This window comes from Guillardia theta, assembly GCF_000315625.1.
Source record: "Guillardia theta CCMP2712 unplaced genomic scaffold GUITHscaffold_5, whole genome shotgun sequence".
In the NCBI taxonomy this organism is placed as follows: Eukaryota; class Cryptophyceae; order Pyrenomonadales; family Geminigeraceae; genus Guillardia; species Guillardia theta.
Genome location: NW_005434669.1, coordinates 628,595 through 647,940, shown reverse-complemented (window position 1 = coordinate 647,940; position 19,346 = coordinate 628,595). Strand labels below are relative to the sequence as shown.

Genomic DNA, 19,346 nt, shown 5'->3' with positions numbered 1-19,346 from the left:
GACCTCCAGCACGGTTGTCATCAGACGATCGAATTCGATGAGCCGCTTAACTTGCTACAGGCAAGCAGCTTGACTTCAGCTGGCTCTTTGCAAACTCTAGTCAGCCCACGGCAAGTCACGCAGCTGACGGGAGGGATGCTTGCAGGAGTCTAACGCCTGACAGGTCTTGGAGTTGGGCTTCGGGAGAGGCGAAAGTCTCAGAGAGATGTCGCTGACGTTTCCGCAAGTGCGACCATCTGAAGAGACCTGAGCCATAGCGTTACATGTCGCAGACAAACTTCTTGGGCGTGGAGATTCATAAGACTAGCATTGCACACTGCCTGGCTGAACTCGATAAGGTGTGATGAATCCATGTTGATCCTTTCTTTGACTCAACTCCGAAGAAAAACCTTGAAAACGTGAAGGTTGTGCGCGGAGATGCATCCCGACTGCTCAGCGAGCATGTGCCGCAAGCCTCGCTAGATCAGGTTGAGCTTGAGGTCTCGTCCCCGACTTGAGTCGGCTGAAGCTCTCTTTACGTTCAGATCTGGGTGTTCTTTCCAGATCCTTGGCCATCGAAAAAGGATATCTCCCGAAGGATCATCCGAAGCAATGTGGGGTCTCTATTCTTCATTTGATCTACTCACGCTGGGCATCTAGATTTTATATCACATGCACAAATGCTTGAAGCCTGGAGGGATTTTATGGATTGCGACCGACGTTAAGGTCTTTGATATTTCTTGTAACGGCAAGATCTGAAGGTCCGAAGGAATACGCCGATTACGTTGAAAACGTTATGAGGAGAGTGCAGAGTGATGACTTGTTCGCCTCGGAATGGCTTCCATTCTACAAGTTCACGCACGAGGTAAGCAGGCGTGTTTCAAGGACAAGTAATCAACATCTAATCTTGACCTCATCATCCTCAAGTCTCCTTCTCATCTTCTTTTCAGCCAGGTTCACGTGACGTGAGCTTCGATAGAAGTGGCTCTGAAATAAGCAAACGAGACGAGGCGTTACTCCAACAGTGTCTGCTTACATTTCAGAATAGGCCGCTTACAACCTATGAGATGAAAGCTTCTTCGACAATCGAAGAGTCATCAAGCGCCGCAAAGATTTCTGAGATGTGGTACCAAAAACCTACTGCCGGAAGGCTGACGAAGCTCGTCCACATCAGCAAGCGAGCTTGCGACCAGTTGGGCACTCTCGTGCGATCCATCTACAGCTCCATCGACGAGCAAACAGCTACCGTGAAACAAGATAAGAGCGCCTTCACCATCGCAGACGGTCTCGTGCAGGAGCTGCTGAGCGAGCTGTTCGAGGGCAAGGTGAAGACGATCGTGGGGGAGGAAGACAGTGCGCAGGTGAGGCTGGACAGGAGGCCGATGACGGTAGGATCGCTGTGCGTACCGGAGCAGCACGAGAGGATCATCGAGAGGAGCCGGAGAGGGATGCAGGAGCTGGGGCGAGAGCTGGAGGACGGGGGGTACCAGGACCTGACGGTGTTCATCGACCCGATCGACGGGACGCGAGAGTTCTCGACGAAGAAGGGAGAGCAGTGCAGCATCTGCATCGGCTTCTCGGACGGAGGGGGGCAGGCGGTGGCGGGGCTGGTGTACCGCCCGATCCCAGATGGGTGGGAGACGAGCTGGGAGGAGGAGCGGGCGGTAGAGGCATGCACCTGGGGAGGAGGGGCGAGGTCGGAGGGGACGGCGGTAGGGCGGCTGGATAGGAAGGAGGGAGGGGGAAGAGGCTTCCTGACAACCAACGGGAAGATCTCAGGGTTTGTGGAGAAGCTGATGGGAGAGCTGAAGGAGGAGCGAGTGAGCTCGGGGGGAGCTGGGAACAAGATGCTGATGCTGCTGGAGGGGAAGGGCGGGATGTACATTCAAGACAGGGGAGTGAGCCGGTGGGATACATGCGCGGCACAGGCAGTGATCGAGGCGTACGGGGGGCTTCTATGCCGACTGGATCGGTATCTGGAGGAGGAGAAGCTTGTGCCGTACACGTACGTGAAGGGAGAGAAGAACGCGGACTTTGTGAAGGGGCTTGCGGAGCTGACGGCATACAACGCGCGGGAGTGGGGGGAAGGAGGGGAGAGGAGGAAGGCGATGGAGGCGAGGGAGGTGAAGGCGTACTCGAACCTGAACGGGCTTCTGGCGGTAAGCAAGGAAGGGAGGGAGAGGCTGGGGGAAGTGCGGGAGGCGATGAGGAGGGTAGAGGAGGAGGAGGGACCTTCATACGACTGAAGGGGGAGAGAGGGCAGCTTATTGAAAAAAAAAAGGATGTCCCGGTGGACTAGGGCATGGAAGGAAATCTTGTCTGATGGCAAAGATAGGATTAGAAGGCAGTTGCAGTTGAGAGCAGATTCGCAGAGACCATGTTTTGCACGAATTCTATTTACATGTTCAAGTCGTTTCAATAATTTACATCTAGATCTTGAGCACAGTCGCTGCCCTCCCGCCCGCCGAAACCTGTCACATCTTGTTAGATGAAACAACTTGTCTCTCCTTGCTCACACCCTCCGCCTACCTTGATGAAACTCCGTCACGCGTGAGGCAGTTCTCGAGGGTCCATCACTTGAGTTTCTCAAATCAAGGGAGATGCGCCATATCAGATCGTAGCAGCTGCTGTCGGCCTCCAGGTGCCTCGGTTCTTGAAAGTAGAGCGAGTTGCAAGTCTTCGGCCACTGAGAGAAGTAAGGATCTTCCGGCACGCCCAGCGCCTGGACAAGGAGAGGAATCGTAAAGTGCTCCCAGGCGACCAAGATCGTATCCCCACAGTGAGCTGAGAGCACCAGCTCCAGGAAGCCGTTCAAGTCGTCCTTGCTCACGTTGCTGTACAGAGGTACTCCAAGGCTCTCCGAGAGAGGGACGAGGGTGTCATGGGACCTGAACGAGCTACCGTTGCTCATGTTTGCTTTGGCAGCAAGCAGCATCGTCGGAGGGCCGCGAGCTAGTGCCCTCGTTCTCCCTGATGCGCATCGAGCTAGGTATGCAGCTCGAGCCCTTCCAAGAGGGCTGAGTCTTGAGTTTGACGCGTTCAAAGGCTTCTCGCCGTGCCGGATGATCAAGACGGATATCACGCATTCTTCCTTGCAAGGAAACGATTGATACAGACATATGGCAACCAAGAAGCAGACAGCGAGCACGAGCCCACCCATCAACGCTCTCGTTATGGATCTTGTCTCCTTGTGCTGCAAGAAGAAACATCAGTGGGGTCAAAACGCATCCACGACCTTGCCTTACAGCTCCAACAACGCGTGCTCACTCGGCAATGCAGCAAATTCTCCATCTCGCGTTCTACCCCATCAGCCAGTGCAGGAAGCAGCGAATAGCGCAAGACGGAGCAGCTCGACCACTCTAAGTCATGATACCTCGACCGCTCCTCGAAACTCGTCGAGCCAGAGTCAAGTGACCAGGTCTCCTCCACCATTCCTGAATCGAAGCTGTCACCTTGCGCTGAACTGCCTCGTCTTGGGAGAGGCGTGTCCCTGCGTCGAGTGCCACGGTCCCGTGAGAGGAGAGCAGACAGTGAGAGCCCCATGTGACTAGGCAAGAGCTCGCGATCCACTCATGTATGGTCAAGAAAACCCTCTCGATCACTGCCCAGCAGCATACTGCACGAGCATCTTGACGAGGCGGAGGAAGGAGGGGGGCTATGGAGGGGAGGGCGGGTAAGGAGAGTAGGGGGCTGTTAGAGGCTAGTATCTGTCCTGTCAGGTTCGAGGGAGCAAGATGGTGCGAGCATGCGGCTGTCGCCTACTGCGGTCCACCGTTCTTGCGACTTCGCCATGGAGGAAGTCTGGAGTCGGGGGAAAAAGCGACCAGGAGACAGGGGTAGGGTAGCCAGTGGAGGGGTACCGGATCGTGGCTTTGAACAGCGAAGGTGGGTAAAGTTCTCTGAAAAGGTGGGGTGGTCGTAGGGAGATGGAGGGGTGAAGTGTTGCATGGCGGCAGATGGTCAAGTTGGGGCGTAAGCGACAAGATTTGGTGATGAGTAATCCAAATTATTCTTCAATATTCGAAATAATCAGAACAGCAATCGAGAAGAAATACTTGAATTTGAAGTTACAAAGATACTGTTCAGGGACAACCCCATATGTACTACGGACCCCCTACCACCCTAAACCTTCAAGCTGAGGGTCTCAGAGTTCAGTTCCCTCAGTCGTATGAAGGTCCCTCCTCCTCCTCTACCCTCCTCATCGCCTCCCGCACTTCCCCCAGCCTCTCCCTCCCTTCCTTGCTTACCGCCAGAAGCCCGTTCAGGTTCGAGTACGCCTTCACCTCCCTCGCCTCCATCGCCTTCCTCCTCTCCCCTCCTTCCCCCCACTCCCGCGCGTTGTATGCCGTCAGCTCCGCAAGCCCCTTCACAAAGTCCGCGTTCTTCTCTCCCTTCACGTACGTGTACGGCACAAGCTTCTCCTCCTCCAGATACCGATCCAGTCGGCATAGAAGCCCCCCGTACGCCTCGATCACTGCCTGTGCCGCGCATGTATCCCACCGGCTCACTCCCCTGTCTTGAATGTACATCCCGCCCTTCCCCTCCAGCAGCATCAGCATCTTGTTCCCAGCTCCCCCCGAGCTCACTCGCTCCTCCTTCAGCTCTCCCATCAGCTTCTCCACAAACCCTGAGATCTTCCCGTTGGTTGTCAGGAAGCCTCTTCCCCCTCCCTCCTTCCTATCCAGCCGCCCTACCGCCGTCCCCTCCGACCTCGCCCCTCCTCCCCAGGTGCATGCCTCTACCGCCCGCTCCTCCTCCCAGCTCGTCTCCCACCCCTCTGGGATCGGGCGGTACACCAGCCCCGCCACCGCCTGCCCCCCTCCGTCCGAGAAGCCGATGCAGATGCTGCACTGCTCTCCCTTCTTGGTCGAGAACTCTCGCGTCCCGTCGATCGGGTCGATGAACACCGTCAGGTCCTGGTACCCCCCGTCCTCCAGCTCTCGCCCCAGCTCCTGCATCCCTCTCCGGCTCCTCTCGATGATCCTCTCGTGCTGCTCCGGTACGCACAGCGATCCTACCGTCATCGGCCTCCTGTCCAGCCTCACCTGCGCATCGTCTTCCTCCCCCACGATCGTCTTCACCTTGCCCTCGAACAGCTCGCTCAGCAGCTCCTGCACGAGACCGTCTGCGATGGTGAAGGCGCTCTTATCTTGTTTCACGGTGGCTGTTTGCTCGTCGATGGAGCTGTAGATGGATCGCACGAGAATGCCCAACTGGTCGCAAGCTCGCTTGCTGATGTGGACGAGCTTCGTCAGCCTTCCTTGCACGTTATCCATTGTGAATCTGTGAATATAGTTTAGAAAACATTTGAATCGAATAGCTACTTTGAAGACGGATTGCTAGCACATCGTAGTCAAAGGGAAGTCAGGTAGACCTCGTTTTCACTGAATGAATGATTTTCTTCGTTACGGTGCCATGTTGTCGGATATGTTGGTTTGTTCCCTTCCCTTCCCTTCTCACTATTCCCCTACAATCGTCCTTCATTCCATCCTCCCCCCCCCCCCTCGCGATTCCCACAATCGAGCGATGACGCAGCCATGCCCTTGTTTTACTCAATATGCAAGCTTGCCTCAGGGAGATGCTCGAGGAAGTATTCACAAGCTTTTATTAGTCACTGAGTCCCTTCAACTGTCATGCGCACTCGCCCGAACCGGCCGGGGAAGTCTTGCCGGGGGGGCACTGACTACAGAAGGATTGACCGGAGCCAGAGAAGGTGCCGGAGGGGCAGGAAGAGCAGGCCAGACTGAGAGGAGCAGCTGAGAAAGTCCCAGCAGGGCACGCGCGGCAGATGGCGGGCCCGTAGGACCTCCAGGAAGCTCGCAGTCCCGCTGGAATGAGGAGGGATCCGGAGTCGTGGAAGGTAGCGAGGAGGAGAGAGACTCTGCGGTACTCACCCACGCGAGGATGAAGATACTCCCAAGTCATCGGAAGGTCCCACATGGTCCCCACCTGACTTTGCAAGAGGCTGAGGTACCTGCCACGCCCGTCCCACTCTTCGAGGTAGAGCGCCGCGCTAGCATGGTCGGCTCGGAACCGAGTAATGTTGATGCCAAGGTTGAAGCGCGTCAAGAAGTCCCACTTGCACGTCCAGCCGTTGAGGAAGAGAAACTCGTTGCTGCTGATGGCTCCTCCGCTCGAGGTTATGTTCCATGGGCCTCCTCCACCCCCACAGGAGCCAAGATCGTGATCCTCCACGAGCGTCAGCGACGTCTGCTCACGCGACATGTACTCTCCTGCTACGCAGGGGATGAGAGAGGCAAAGCTCGACTGGCACAGCTGGGGAGAGTTGAGGATGACGTCGATGCTGCAGTCTTTGCAGATGGAGCTCTCTGACGCCGGCTGATACTTGCCTCGTGGGCAGCTCGAGCAGCTTGTGCTGCCTGGTGCAGCGCTGACGGTCAAAGCTGGGCAGTGAAGGCAGGCGGTGCTGCCGCTGGAGTTGGAGAAGGATCCCTCGGGGCACAAGGAGCATGAGGATTGTCTGGAGGAGACAGTGAAGGACCCGGGCTGGCATGCCAGGCAGCTGCTCTGACTTATGTTGGCCGCAAAAGTTCCCGGTGCGCAATCCAAGCAAGCAGAAGAATTGAGCAAGTTGCCGTAACTTCCTCTCGCACATGCCTGGCAGTGACTTTGGCCTTGTGCTGTTCCGTACGTTCCCAACGGACAAGCCGAACATACCGAAACTCCACTCGTGTTGCTGTAAAATCCTCTGGAGCACACAGCACATGCCGTCGCTCCGATGATTCCATTGAAATACCCGGGCGCGCAAGAGCTGCAAGCAGAAGATTTGCTCTGGTTGTTGTAAGTCCCAACCTCACATGTCGAGCAAGATGTTTGCGAAGTGTTCGAGTTGTAGCTTCCCAACTGACACAGAGAGCAGAAAGATTGACCTATAGCAACAGAAAAAGTTCCAGTCGCGCAATCAGAGCAAAAGCTCTGAGCTGTTCTGTCGGAATACTTTCCAGAACCGCAGACTGAACAGACAGACGAGGCAGAGATCATACTGAACTGCCCTAGAGGACAGTTGCTGCACGCTGAGCTCTGGTTTGTGTTGCCGTAGGTCCCAGGATTGCAAGACAAGCAAAGGCGCTGAGCATTCGAATACTTACCAACGGGACAAGCGTAGCATGATTGACCCGAAATGTTGGACGACATCCCGACAGGACACAAGACACACGCCGTCTGTGCTGCCATCTCGTTGTACGTTCCCAAGGGGCAGCTGCTGCAAGTACTTGCTCCAGCCAGAGAGTACGTTCCTGGTTGACACTTGGTGCAGTTTGAGCTTCCCTGTAAGGAGAACGTTCCGCCAGTACATGTCTGACAGAAGGAAGCAATGGTGCGATCATTGAATTGACCTTGGGGGCAATCTTGACAAGCTGAAAGACCACCTACAGAAAATTTCCCAACGACGCAAGGATCTGGATATCCTATGTCCGGCCGCGGACAGGCGTAACCCTTCCAGCATTGATCGCAGAAAGTCTGTCCAATCTGAGGTTGGAAGGTGCCAGGAGAGCACGTGAGACAGAAGCTCGCAGCAGGTTGGGTCCCATACGTTCCTGCTGGGCAGGAAGTGCATGATAGCGAATCATTCGTGGCGCTGTAGGTGCCAGCAGCGCACATGATGCAACGAGTGCTTTCGAAGTTTGTCAGGTTGAAGTAGCCGAGCGGACAAGTTGAGACTGCCCCATCATGGAAGAGAGCGAGGAAGCAAACAAGCACCCACGGGGCGTAGAGGCTGAGAGGAAGCCCTTTGCGTGAGAGACAAACGGAAGCCATGAAGGGAGGTGATTTCACTCGCTGCCGCACATGCAAGGTCTTGCAGAGACAACTGTGACAACCCACAGTCTAATCGCAGACATGTCAAGCAGAAACAAAACGACGAATCCTGGAGGAAAGAAGAGAAATAAGTTGTGGAGTATCACACGATCAAAAGATCACTGGCAGGGTCGTTTCCTTTCTCATACATCACTCTCACTCCCACGACTTCAACCGTCTCTCGTTTCCTCTGCATGCTTCTTCCCTTCCCTGCTCCCTAAGCATTATCACATCCTCTCCTGACCACTATGGCTATCCCCACCTACCTTGTTCGCTCCCTTCGCTCCCTACTTGCTCCCCCTCCTCTTGCTTGTCCTTTCATCGTGATCGCTTGTCATTTTGACTCAGGGTGGGGGTACTCCATTTTCTCTCTTCCACCGGTACTTGGGATACTCATTGCAAGTGATGGGGTGGGGTGATGGGACTTTCAAGCGGCTCATGGGTCCTCCACTAGGCGAAGAAATGCGGGCCGAGGAAGACAAGAGAAGGAGGAGAGAAGGAGGAGAGAAGGAGAGGAGAAAGGAATGGACTAGAAAGGAGGGAGAAAGGGAGAATTGAGCTCCCCTCTACAGCAGGCTCTCCCGATTTGACATTTCGGGCAGATCTACTGATAGCTAGAGATCCTCTGTACATTTGCGAGCGGGTCTATACAGGCGCTGTCAGAGCGGCAGGCAGTTCTTGGATGCACTTCTCAAGCTCTTCCTCGAACTCGGAGTCCCACGTCTGATGCAGGAGGTCAGTGGCTCAGTCAGGGAAGGTCACGCGCTATGCGTCATGCGACCTTCAAGGAGGTTCTGATCTCAGCCACTTGTGCGCGTAGAGAGGAGATCTTGGACAAGACAGACTGAGGGCGGAGGGTCAGGGTGTGGTTGGGCCTGGTACATCCATAGCGACCTCAGGCGAGTAGTTCTCGTCGTCCTGCCCCTCACGGTCCTCTCGAGGTTTGTGAGCCTAATCATGTCAAGCGAACAGATGTCAAGGACTGTCTCACCGCCGCTTCCTTCGTGCTCGGGTGTAACAATCTCCAGTGCTCCTCCGCCACCTGGATGTACCTGAAACTCATCATGCACAACAGGACACATGCTTTCAAGACCAGGGAAGGAATTCTTCGAATTGAATCTTGTTGTCCTGGTTCCCGGACAGTCCATCTACCCTCGACATGAGCGACTCCGAACATTGCTGTCTCATCCATGAGCAAGATCACGTGAGCGTATTAGGACAACCTTGATTTGGGATTCATCTACTTTGCCGAGTTGAAAGCTGGCGATCAGATCTTTGGCAAGCGCTATGCATTCTCCTTCATCAAGCTCCCCGTCTCCATTCTCATCACGTCACGTTGTCAGGTCAGCAGCAACATGCAGGCTCGGAGTACCACGTCGTAATGGTCGAACTTACTTCTGACCTGCCGTCTCTCTCAGGATACATGGGAATGTCAGAAGCAGACTGTACCTTGTCAACATCCGGCATCCAAGGAGCCTGAGCAAGATTTCAGGGACAGATAGAGGGAGGGGCAGGAGAGAGATAGAGGGAGGGGCAGGAGAGAGATAGAGGGAGGGGCAGGAGAGAGATAGAGGGAGGGGCAGGAGAGAGATAGAGGGAGGGGCAGGAGAGAGATAGAGGGAGGGGCAGGAGAGAGATAGAGGGAGGGGCAGGAGAGAGATAGAGGGAGGGGCAGGAGAGAGATAGAGGGAGGTAGAGGAGTCGCTCAAGTACCACAGAACTCTCCTTGGACATTTCACCAGCACCTGGCAAAGAAGATGATAAGCAACCAAGATGATCTCATCTTAGTCGATGAGCTCAGATCTCATCTTAGTCGATGAGCTCAGATCTCATCTTAGTCGATGAGCTCAGAACATGTCACATGTCTGGCGTCTCAAAAGAGCCTCAATCCCGCATAAGTTCAAGACAGACTTTTGAGAGTTGTCATTACAAGCTCTGCAGGTCTTATCTCCTTTCCTTCCCTCCTGCTGCTGCTGCTGCTGCTGCTGCTGCTGCTGCTGCTGCTGCTGCTCTTTGCTCTCCCCCTCCCCCTCCCCCTCCTGCTAGGCTCTAGTGGCGAGCACACTCTGCTCCATCTGTTCCTGGTTCCTACTGGCCATTACGCGTCTCTCCGGCCCTACAGCTTTTACTCATGAGTGGCGGACGGTCTGCCTCAGAGGGACAGAAGAAGCGCACTGGAAGGCAGCGGATACGTATTTAGTGAACCCTTCCATCACAACATCAGACATGCCGAGCTACATGTTGCAACACTCTTGAAGAGTGCTGTTTCCTACATACAAGTATCTCTTTAATGTACAGGAAGAATAGCTCATGACCGTCTACGACACCTTCAGACAGACATGGCTAGGCTTGTCATGCACGCACTGAAGCGCTAGAAAGCGTCCGACTCCACAGGGTCAGTATGTCATCGGTACCAGCCTCCTTCCTCTCACGGACACGCTCCTGCCACAAGTTTGAGGAGTTGGAAACAAGGAGCGAGCAGTACCATGAGCTGCAGGAGGTTGTTCTCAAAGGCGTTCAGTTTGCTATCCAGTTGAGCAAGCCTGGGCTCGAGCTGGAAACAAGCCCAGTGAGGGTAGAGAGGAAGGCATTAGATGAAGTACCCGGTCCTTCTCCTCCAGGATCTCCTCAGGCATCGAGAACGTCCTCTCCCTGCCATCTCAGTCAGCAACTCGAAGCATGTCCGAGTGAGGAATCACTTGGGCAGCCAGTCATAGCGAGGTTTCCCGACTTGTGGCCAGACCTGCCGCGACGAGTCAGCAGGAGGCGAGAGGGAGTGGCTGGACCTTGCTTCTGACGTATCTCTCCTGCGAGGTCAGGAGGGTGACGGGGGTGTGCTTGACTCGCATCAGGAAGAAGAGGTACCACCTCGCGTTGTGCTCGAACTTCACGTGCTTCACAAACCCAACGCCATACTGCCAAACTTGTTGGACTGCACAGGGACGGAGAGAAGGACAAGGCACCTGATCGATGCGGAAGCGATCGAGGTTGCAGACGAAGCAGACGCTGTTGAGGTCTTCCTCCTCCTTCTGCTTCTTGTCCCTGAGACTGCCGAAGGCGTCGATGACGATGCCTGTGATGATAGCGAGGAGCACGTAGATGAAGAGCCACTGCAGTGGTCTGGTCAGTCATTCCCGCGCCTCTTTCGCGTTACCTGGTAGGTCAAGTCCCAGAGCAGTCGGAGGAGGAAGACGTCAGGCTTTGAGAGCGAGTCGACGAGGTTGTGAGGTATGGACGGCGCGGCTGTCATATCCTTGATGCCGTCGCCGCGCATGGCGATGAAGAGATACGCAACGAGGCACTGGAACATGTTGGAGCAGATGGGGTTGTCCTTGTCATCGCGATGTAAGTCATCGAAGACCAGGATGCCGAAGATCATCCAGGCGTAGAGGAAGACAAGCCCGATGAAGAAGGTGTTCAGCATCGCCATGGACTTGAACCGCATCGCGTCGATGACATTGCGAGAGGATTCCAACAGGAAGACCTGCAGGCCGTCATGTCATTGTGAGCATCACAAGAGTAGCGATCACCTCAAGCAGACTGAAGGTGGTGAACAACGTGTTGTCCATCACAACAGCAACAAGAGAAAAGAGAAAGAAAGCAACCTCATACAAGAACTTCTCAGACTGTACGAGGATCAGCATCCCTTGCAACAGCTTCCTTGCCCTGAATCTTCTCTTCAAGATTCTTTCTCCATCCTCTTGCTCTTCGGCCGCCATTAGCTTCTCCATCGGAGCACGAGCCGGAGCTTTCTGCTGTGCGTTGAACACATCTACAAACACATCTTCCTGATCCTGCCATAGATCAGCCCCGCTGTTCTGTTTCTGGTAACCTGACGGGATGTGTGTAGAATGGCGAAGATGTGAGGATCGGAATCTCTGCTCTCGGATGATCTCGGGTGCTGTGACTGTGCAGAAGGAGAAGAGTCTCAAAGAGCAGAGCACTAGGTTGACGATGCACATGTAGTCCACCACCACCTGCACCCGCCCCGAGGCCTCAAAGAAACGTCTGTCGTACTCCGTTGAGTTGAGCTTCATTTCAACGTAACGATCATGTGCAGATTCGCCGGCAAGGACATCGTTGGGGGCGTAGCTGGAGCAGACGAGGAGCAAGTGAAGGAGCAGGACCCACACGAGGGTCGCGCGTTTGATCAAGTCCCAGTGAGTGACAGTGAAGAAGAGAAGAGAGTCTCGAATCCTCTGATGAAAATCCTCGCGCGCGATGATCTTCTTCATGTTCTCTATGTAGCTCTTGCTCTTCTTCTCCGGATTCCCCCTCTCGATGCTCTCAAAGAGCTCCATGTAGCTCAAGTCCAGCTCCCCCCCAGCCACACACTCCTCGGGCAGCTGGAAGAAGATCCTCTCCAACCTCCCCTCCCTCTCGATCTCGATGTTCGCCATCCTCTCCCTAAAGAATGCTCCTGCCTTCTCCGTCTGCTTGATCGCCATCCTGATCACTCCGGTGCGATCAAACGCCACCAGGAACGACATGACGAGAAAGTAGCTGATTCCCTCCTTCACAAGCTCCGCCTCCGAGAGTCCGGTCTTCTCTTGCAGCATGTCGTAGCAGTGAGTGGTTTGCTGCACGATTCCGCTCCACTGCAGGGTAGTGATCATCCGGGCAGGGATGACGTCATCCTGGACGCCCTCCAGGAAGGCGTTGAGACAAGTCGACATGGCGACCTTGAGCCGCGTCCTCATCAGGTTCCTGACCCTCACCGCCTGCGGGCTCCTGTCGGGCGACTGAGAACTGCTCGAGCAAGTCTCGAAGAAGACGCGGGAGAAGATGCGATCCACGAGGTCGAAGAAGTCAGCGGTCGACAGCTCCCACTGGTTGTCGAGGTTGGGGCCGTACATGGCGTCAGCGATCATCATGAACGCGCGGATTATCCCCTCCACCTCGTAGACGTTGGCAGACGCAATGAGAGAGTTGATGTCCTGAGAGAGGGTTCAGACATGAGGAGAGGAGGAGAGGGGGGGGAGGGGTTATGTCTTTCGGAAGAGGATGGGAGAGGGAGAGGTCAGAAGTTAGGGTGGAGAAGTGGAAGAAGTCGGGTTCACCAGCTCGCTGGCGATGAGATATTTGACAGTCTCCTCGAAGAAGTTGATGGAGACTCGATTCAACTTCTGCTCTCTCAGAATGTCCTGCAGCATTTTGTTCCCTCCCATGCACAGCCTGCGCATTAACTTCATGACCTGAGGGTTGTCATGTCAGCAGAAGAGATGAAGACATCGCCATCACCTCCGTCATCACGACATATCCGTTGTCATCCTCTTCTCTTCTCTCAACGGTGGCTGACTCGATTAATTTCTTCCTCGCCTTGTCTTTCTTCGACCTCTTCTTCCTTTCTTTGATCTGCATGGTCGCATGCTCGAAGGTGTCGAGGAGCTTCAAGAAGAATGTCTGGCTGGAAGGAGACGCGAGGTACCGCGAGAAGAGTTGCTGCACCATCGCGTTCCCCCCGGCAAGGAGCGAGTTAGCAAGCAGGAGAGACTCTCGTACTATGCGTGCATCATCTTGACAGAAGCATGCCAGGAAAGCGTCCACCGCCCCTGCTTGCGCCACCAGCAGCTGCAGGTTCAAGAACTCAGGAACGTTGTTCTGAGCATCGGAGGGGTCGTCGAAAGTCTTCATCCTCGCGTACTCCTCCTCCTGCTCCCTCCTGCTCTTCTTCGCGGGGTTCAGGTACACGATCGCTCGGAGCACCTGCAGCCCGACGTGCTGCAGGTCTGACTCGCAGTCTTCGTCCGTTATGAGCCGGCAAAACTCTCTCAGCGCGCTCAAGTCGTCGTCCTGTCCCCGCAGGGAAGTCAGCAGGCAAGACATCTCGCGGATGAGGGAGGAGGAGAAGCCGCTGCTGTCGTCACCGATGACGCTCCTCACTCCCTCCTTGAAGCTCCGCAGCCCATGCAGGAAACGCTCCTCGACGGTGCGATGAGGCTCTGAGCTTGCCTCCCCCGTCTCCGCCTTCACCAGCAGGTCCCCGAGCACTCCCAGGTGGTTGAGCTCGACCAAGAGCGCGTTGATGCTCTCCGTCGACTCCTGCAGCTGAGGACCGAAGGTCTGGTAGAGCGAGACCAGCTTGATGCGCAGGGAGAGCAGCTGCGGATGGATGTGGGGGTGGAGCTGCTCGCTACGAGCCTCCCCTGTCTCCACGTCGCTGCTGGTTATCATCCATCGCAGAGCCTCTGCCAAGCTCTCGACGAGCTTGCAGCTAGCATCCTGTTTGTCCTGCTCCTCCTCGCCTGCTGCTCCCAGGCGTTTCTCGACGTCCTCCACCAGCCGCATAAAGGTCGCCAAGAGGCTGCGTCCCTCGGCGTCTGCCGTCATGATGCAGCCACAAGACTGGATCGCAAATTTGGCTCGTCCGTCCTCGCACGTGAGGTAGACGTTCGTCACAACCCTCGTCCTGCTCTCCTGCAGCCTGTAGAGCTGATTGTCGTAGCTGCGCCCCTCCGCTCTCAGCTGCTCGTCGAGCTCCACGATGCTGCGCACCACTCGCTCCAGCCCCACCAGCTCCATCAGCTTCACCTGCACTTTCAAGTTGCTTCCTGACGCGCAGAGTGCTAGGATGCGCAGGCACTGGATGTGAAACTCGAGCTCGCGCCTCCTCTCTGCCTTGTCAAGGCAGTCGGCCAACAAGTCGCAGGAGAGGAGGAGGAGGCTTTCATGCTCTTCCAGCAGGAGACGGGAGACGAGGTTCTGATTTCTCTTGATCAGCACCCCATCGCAAAGCAGGAACACCTCCAGCGCTCGCATCCAACTCTCCTCCTGCCCCCAGGTCTTGATGGCGGACGTGAGATGCCGCAACAGGCTCTCCGGGACTTCAGAGCACAAGGGCAGGTTGTTGGAGAAGACCTCTCGGATAGCGTCTGCCACGTTGATCCCTTTCTTCCCCAGCTGCTCTACCAGCAGGTCCACGTGCTCCACAACCTTGACCTGAGCCCTCGGATACTCCTTGACCATGAGCGAGATGAAGGTGCAGCAAGCCTGCAACAGCTCTCTCTGTCCACTGCTCGCCTCTTCCTTCTCCTCCTCCTCCTCCGGCTCCGACGACCTCGTCGAGCGACTCACCAGCCGCAGGATCTCGATGACGTGGCGGTCGAGGTCGAGGTTGTTGAGGATGGTCTGATTCTTGCGAACGATGGAGGCTGACCTGGCGCCTTGGGGGATGAGGGCAGCTGAGATGGTGCGGATGACAAGAGTCGCCTGCTGGAGGGCCTCCTCGTTGTCAGCCAGCAGACGATCTTTGAGCCTGACGAGATCGGAGACGAGCAGCTGGGCAGACTCGTACACGCGCGCAGCTTCCGGGTACACCAGCACCTGAATCTGCTCCATGTCTTGCAGGAATCGAACTTTCTGATCGATGTGTCGGATCAGAAGCTCCACGGCCTGTCTGCTCAGTTTGATGTCATTGAATACAAGCATGTCTGTCATCAACTTCACGAACAGGTCTGAGTTGTAGCTGCCTTCGACGTACACGTCACTGATGTTTCCTTCGTTTCCAAGTATTTGTTCATCAAACATTTCCTGCACCAGGCTCTTGATTCTTCCGTCCCTACCATCTTGATGCAACAGATATGAGCTGTCATCCTCTCCGCCTCCTCCCGCCCCTCCTCCACTCGCTCCCCCATGTTCTTCTGTGGATAGGAAGAAATCTTCCCAGCGATCAACGAAGAAGGAGATGCGGATGTTAGTCTTGAGAGACATGAGCCGATGCACAACTTCGAGGGCGCGAGACCGCAGGCTGCATCGCATCATCGTCTCCTTGCTTGCTGCTGGTGGCTCGTACGAGTCAGGGAGGTGGACGAGGCGGTGGAGCCCAGCCAGAAGCCTCTGCGCGTACGACACGTCACATGCGGCTGAGCGACGAGAGCAGACGATGCCGACGTCGAAGAGAAAGTCGACTGTGTCGATCCAGCTTCGCAGCAGCTCGATCTCCCCGTAGGTCGCCACGTCGAGGCTCCAGTCTCGCATGTCGCACACGATCCCTTCCCCCCTCCATGTCTCGATCATCCTGAGCAGATAGAGCGAGAGATCTCTTAACCTCCTCCCCGTCTCGACCTCTCCCTTGACCTCCTCCCCCCTTCTATCGCTCCCCCTCCGGCCCTCCTCCTCCTCCTCTCCCTCCCCTTCTTCCTCCCTGCTGTGGCTGTTCCTTTCCTGGATCATCCGAGACATCCTCGTGTACAACACCTCAGGTTCAGATGCTCGAGGCTCTCGGTCGATGTAGAGCCGGAGCAAGAGGAGCGAATACTGAGCGCGGATCAACGACGGAACGCTCTCCTCTTCCATCACCGACAGAACATCCTCGTAACCGAAACAGAACTCCGGCATGTTCAACATCCTGTTGATGGCTGGCACGTTGCGGCCAAGCGCTACCCGCCCTATCAAGTTTGTGCTGCGGATGAAGAATCTGACCATCTTCTGCTGGGGGCTCAAGTCCATGTAGGAAGCGAGTAGGATGTCGGAGCAAAGGTCCCTGCCGTGCAGGAAGGTTCCCCTGCTCTGCAGCTGAGAAACGTCGATCCAAGGGAGGGGGGAGCCCCTCGAGTCGGAGATGGAGAACTCCAGCTTTGTTCTTCCTCCCATCGTCTTAGTGATCCTCGTGCGGGGGAGGATGGTGCGGTTCTCGCCGAGGAGGTGAGCGACGTGGAGCTGATTGGAAGGGATGGGTGTGTCTTGGTGCGAGCAGATGGAGAGTAGGAGGTCAAGGTACTGAGAGTTCTTCTCCTCCTCTAGCAGGCGGAAGACCATCTCTAGTTCCTCCCTCGTGATGCTCATCAGCAGCTTCCGCTTGCCCACGTACATCTCCATGAGTGTGCCCGTGCACTGAAGACTTCGGCCGAGATGCGACTGGATGGTCTTCTTGTATCGCATCAGCACCAGCGAGTTCTTCTCGTCGCCCTTCACCACCTGTTTCATGAGCCTGTACATCAACCTCATCAGCTCCACCATCCTGCTGAACCTCGCGTCCTCCGCCTCCAGCCATCGGATGTGAACTCCTTTCTTGAAGGTCTCATCGAGGATGCTCATGACGGTTTCAATGCAGGACGTCTCCCGCAGAAGCTTCTGCAGCAGCCTATTCGGAACTCCGTCCCGAGACATGGGGTTGTCGTCGTCGTCGTAGGTAGCGTTGAGAAGCAGTCGAAGCAGGTGAGGCTGAGTGAGACCATGAGCGTCGTCATAGATCTTGATCACAAGCTCAGCCTGCCCCGGCAGTTCTTCTGGCAAGGTGCTGCGTCATCAAACATCGTCATAAAGACAACGATGTTGTTCATTTCCCTCACGTTTGCAGCTCGCCTTGGAAATCTGGCAATCGAGCAAGCCTATGGTACAAGAGAGTCTTGAGGACGGATATGGTCTTGGAAACCTAGGATGAAGTCAGAGCTCAGGACCTGATAACATGGAGGGTATTCTCAACCTTGAGAACATTCGACGTCATTGTTGCATTCACTCGCATCAAAGTCAGAACATCTCGCTCGGGGAGTTGGTCCAACGAACGAACTGCAATCCTCCTGCGGTATCTCTTGGCGATCTCGTCGTCGTTGGGTCTCATCGTTGAGTGCTCTGCGATGATCCAACCATGAGCTCTAGAGATGAGGTACACGGATGAACCGGCCTTCACGGGCTGTACAGTCTCTTCCTTGGAGAAGGGCTTGAACGTGAACAACGTGTTCTCGTCGTTCACGTCCGATGTCATACCCACAGTCTTGTCATCGCTCACACATAGGTACATGCCTGACGGAAGATGCTTCATCCGGAACTGTTGCGCCATGGCGTATAGCTTCTGCCCTCCTGATACGAGGGAGGTTCTTTCCAGCTTCCACATCCAGTAACTCTTCTTTCTAGCCTTCTCCGAAGTCCGCTGGCTCTCAGTGAACACCGGTTGACTGATCCCGTGACCATCATACTCGAGGTAAGACTCGAAGTCCTTGTGATACAGACATACTACGTCTTCTCCATATACAAACGCCTCCTGCTCCTCCGGCAGGTCCCATTGCCGGAAGATGATAAGCCGGAACATGGTCATCTTGACGTCAGTAGGAGAAGAGCAGAGCTCTTCTACTCCCGTGCGACCATCTGAGCTCAAGCTCAGCTGATTCTCGTCGAGGAGCTTGTCTTGGAGGACCAGATCCTGGCCTATTGTCGAGCTAACGTGAAAGAACATCGTGGTACCGAATACCTTCTTCTCGCTGACAAACACGACCAGATCTCCAGATCCGATCGGCTCGCCCTGCCCGTAAGTTCTGAAAGCTGGTTGCACCCGGAAGATGGCGTGATCGCTCCCTCGGTCCGTCATCTCCAGCGCTCGAGTGCTTTTCTCGAACCCGCGCAACTTCGAAACGGTGAGGAACAACCCCGAAGCCACGTGCTGCAACTGGATGCTGTCTCCGAATAGTATAATCTTCCCTTGCCTCCTTGTCAGCTCGGCCGTGTTTGCCTCTTTCTCCTCCTCCATGGCAGCGACACTCTGTACAACTTCTTTCACTGCCTCCACGTTATGCAAGTTGTGTTCGGCTGCAAAAGTGGACGCCACGTCATCTACAGTTTCAAACTTTCCTGGCCTAGGAGGCAGAGCAAGACCTTTCCCTTCATCCCACGCTCTCTTCTTCTGGATCTTCTTGAGCGCTTTCGATGCCTCGTACTGACACTTGGGGAATATTCTCCACCGACAGTCTAACATGTTTGTCGGCATCGTGACAGCTTGATTGAAAAATTGGATCAGTGGTCTACTTTTCAAAGACCTGCAATGATGCAGATGTCAGGAGAAATATGAAACTTTGAGCTCTGAAGAGAGAGCTCACCCCGAGTGCATCAAGATGGCATTCTGTCCTTCCGGAATCAGAGCTATCTGATCCCCGAACTTGAGGCTGTCGGATTCATGATCTTCTAGTCCCGACAGCAGACCGCTATATTGCGACTTTTGCTTGGCGCTCTTCATTGAGACTGACTGCAAATATACAAGAGGATAAGCTGTGGCCGAGATGCAGGGGACGGGAAGCCGAATCTACATCAAAACACCAAATACGTCGGGGTCAATCGCCACTTTATGATGGATATTTGACAAGCATGCATAACAGCGCCGTCAAGTAGACTGAGCTCACGTGAGGTTCTGCTCATCAAGGAAGGTTATGGAGAGCATCTCCATCAAGCCCGTCCGACGGTCTATCCTTCTCTCCGTGGCCCCCACTCTGTGACCATTGCGGCAGACATGAAAGTTGATAGGCACTGCATGGTCTAGCATGGTCCTAGCAAGAGCCTTACACAGGTAAAAAAGACTTTACGACTGCGGTTAACTTATAAAAAACGTTGCTCGTGTCAATCCCTCAGTGTCGCTGCCGGGTCGATTACCCGGCCCGCCGCCGGTTGGTTACAACTGTAAAGCTTAAAAAACTTGCTACGTCGCAATGCAATGCGGTGAGGGTGAAACAGAACGTGATGAGAAATGGAGGGGGAGGGAGGGAGGGAGGGAGGGAGGGAGGGAGGGAGGAAGAGAGGGAGTGAGTGAGTGAGTGAGTGAGTGAGTGAGTGAATGAAGGAGGGAGGGA

The 19,346-nt window shown here is 55.2% G+C and overlaps 6 protein-coding genes across 6 annotated transcripts; 1 reads left to right on the top strand and 5 right to left on the bottom strand.

Annotated features, from left to right (window-relative positions):
* Positions 1 to 1,100: 1,100 nt before the first annotated feature.
* Positions 1,101 to 2,225, top strand: GUITHDRAFT_64068 (hypothetical protein; the record flags this gene model as incomplete). Its single annotated transcript, XM_005840646.1, has 3 exons — positions 1,101 to 1,612; positions 1,727 to 1,951; positions 2,099 to 2,225. 3 exons carry the CDS (start codon positions 1,101 to 1,103, stop codon positions 2,223 to 2,225), a joined length of 864 nt encoding a protein of 287 aa, XP_005840703.1.
* Positions 2,226 to 2,408: 183 nt separating this feature from the next.
* GUITHDRAFT_100692 (hypothetical protein) lies at positions 2,409 to 2,890 on the bottom strand (the record flags this gene model as incomplete). The annotated part of the gene is made up of 2 exons (XM_005840645.1): positions 2,409 to 2,450; positions 2,498 to 2,890. 2 exons carry the CDS (start codon positions 2,888 to 2,890, stop codon positions 2,409 to 2,411), a joined length of 435 nt encoding a protein of 144 aa, XP_005840702.1.
* Positions 2,891 to 4,139: 1,249 nt separating this feature from the next.
* On the bottom strand, positions 4,140 to 5,255 carry GUITHDRAFT_64161 (hypothetical protein; the record flags this gene model as incomplete). Its single annotated transcript, XM_005840644.1, has 3 exons — positions 4,140 to 4,266; positions 4,414 to 4,638; positions 4,753 to 5,255. 3 exons carry the CDS (start codon positions 5,253 to 5,255, stop codon positions 4,140 to 4,142), a joined length of 855 nt encoding a protein of 284 aa, XP_005840701.1.
* A 1,066-nt stretch (positions 5,256 to 6,321) lies between these two features.
* Positions 6,322 to 7,206, bottom strand: GUITHDRAFT_61801 (hypothetical protein; the record flags this gene model as incomplete). The annotated part of the gene is made up of 1 exon (XM_005840643.1): positions 6,322 to 7,206. A coding segment is annotated over one exon (885 nt), but the record flags the coding sequence as incomplete, so codon positions are not given.
* A 1,178-nt stretch (positions 7,207 to 8,384) lies between these two features.
* Positions 8,385 to 9,541, bottom strand: GUITHDRAFT_150271 (hypothetical protein). The gene is made up of 9 exons (XM_005840642.1): positions 9,508 to 9,541; positions 9,244 to 9,270; positions 9,167 to 9,196; positions 9,018 to 9,116; positions 8,888 to 8,973; positions 8,786 to 8,846; positions 8,689 to 8,745; positions 8,576 to 8,638; positions 8,385 to 8,517 (listed from the first exon to the last, which is right to left on the bottom strand). The coding sequence occupies exons 1-9, from the start codon at positions 9,526 to 9,528 to the stop codon at positions 8,440 to 8,442; spliced, it is 522 nt and encodes a 173-aa protein (XP_005840699.1). The 5' UTR covers positions 9,529 to 9,541; the 3' UTR covers positions 8,385 to 8,439.
* Positions 9,542 to 10,146: 605 nt separating this feature from the next.
* Positions 10,147 to 18,739, bottom strand: GUITHDRAFT_132792 (hypothetical protein; the record flags this gene model as incomplete). The annotated part of the gene is made up of 13 exons (XM_005840641.1): positions 10,147 to 10,236; positions 10,280 to 10,348; positions 10,398 to 10,446; positions 10,494 to 10,537; positions 10,581 to 10,709; positions 10,758 to 10,904; positions 10,949 to 11,278; positions 11,325 to 12,731; positions 12,855 to 12,989; positions 13,036 to 17,032; positions 17,085 to 17,167; positions 17,219 to 18,542; positions 18,603 to 18,739. The coding sequence occupies 13 exons, from the start codon at positions 18,737 to 18,739 to the stop codon at positions 10,147 to 10,149; spliced, it is 7,941 nt and encodes a 2,646-aa protein (XP_005840698.1).
* Positions 18,740 to 19,346: the final 607 nt, after the last annotated feature.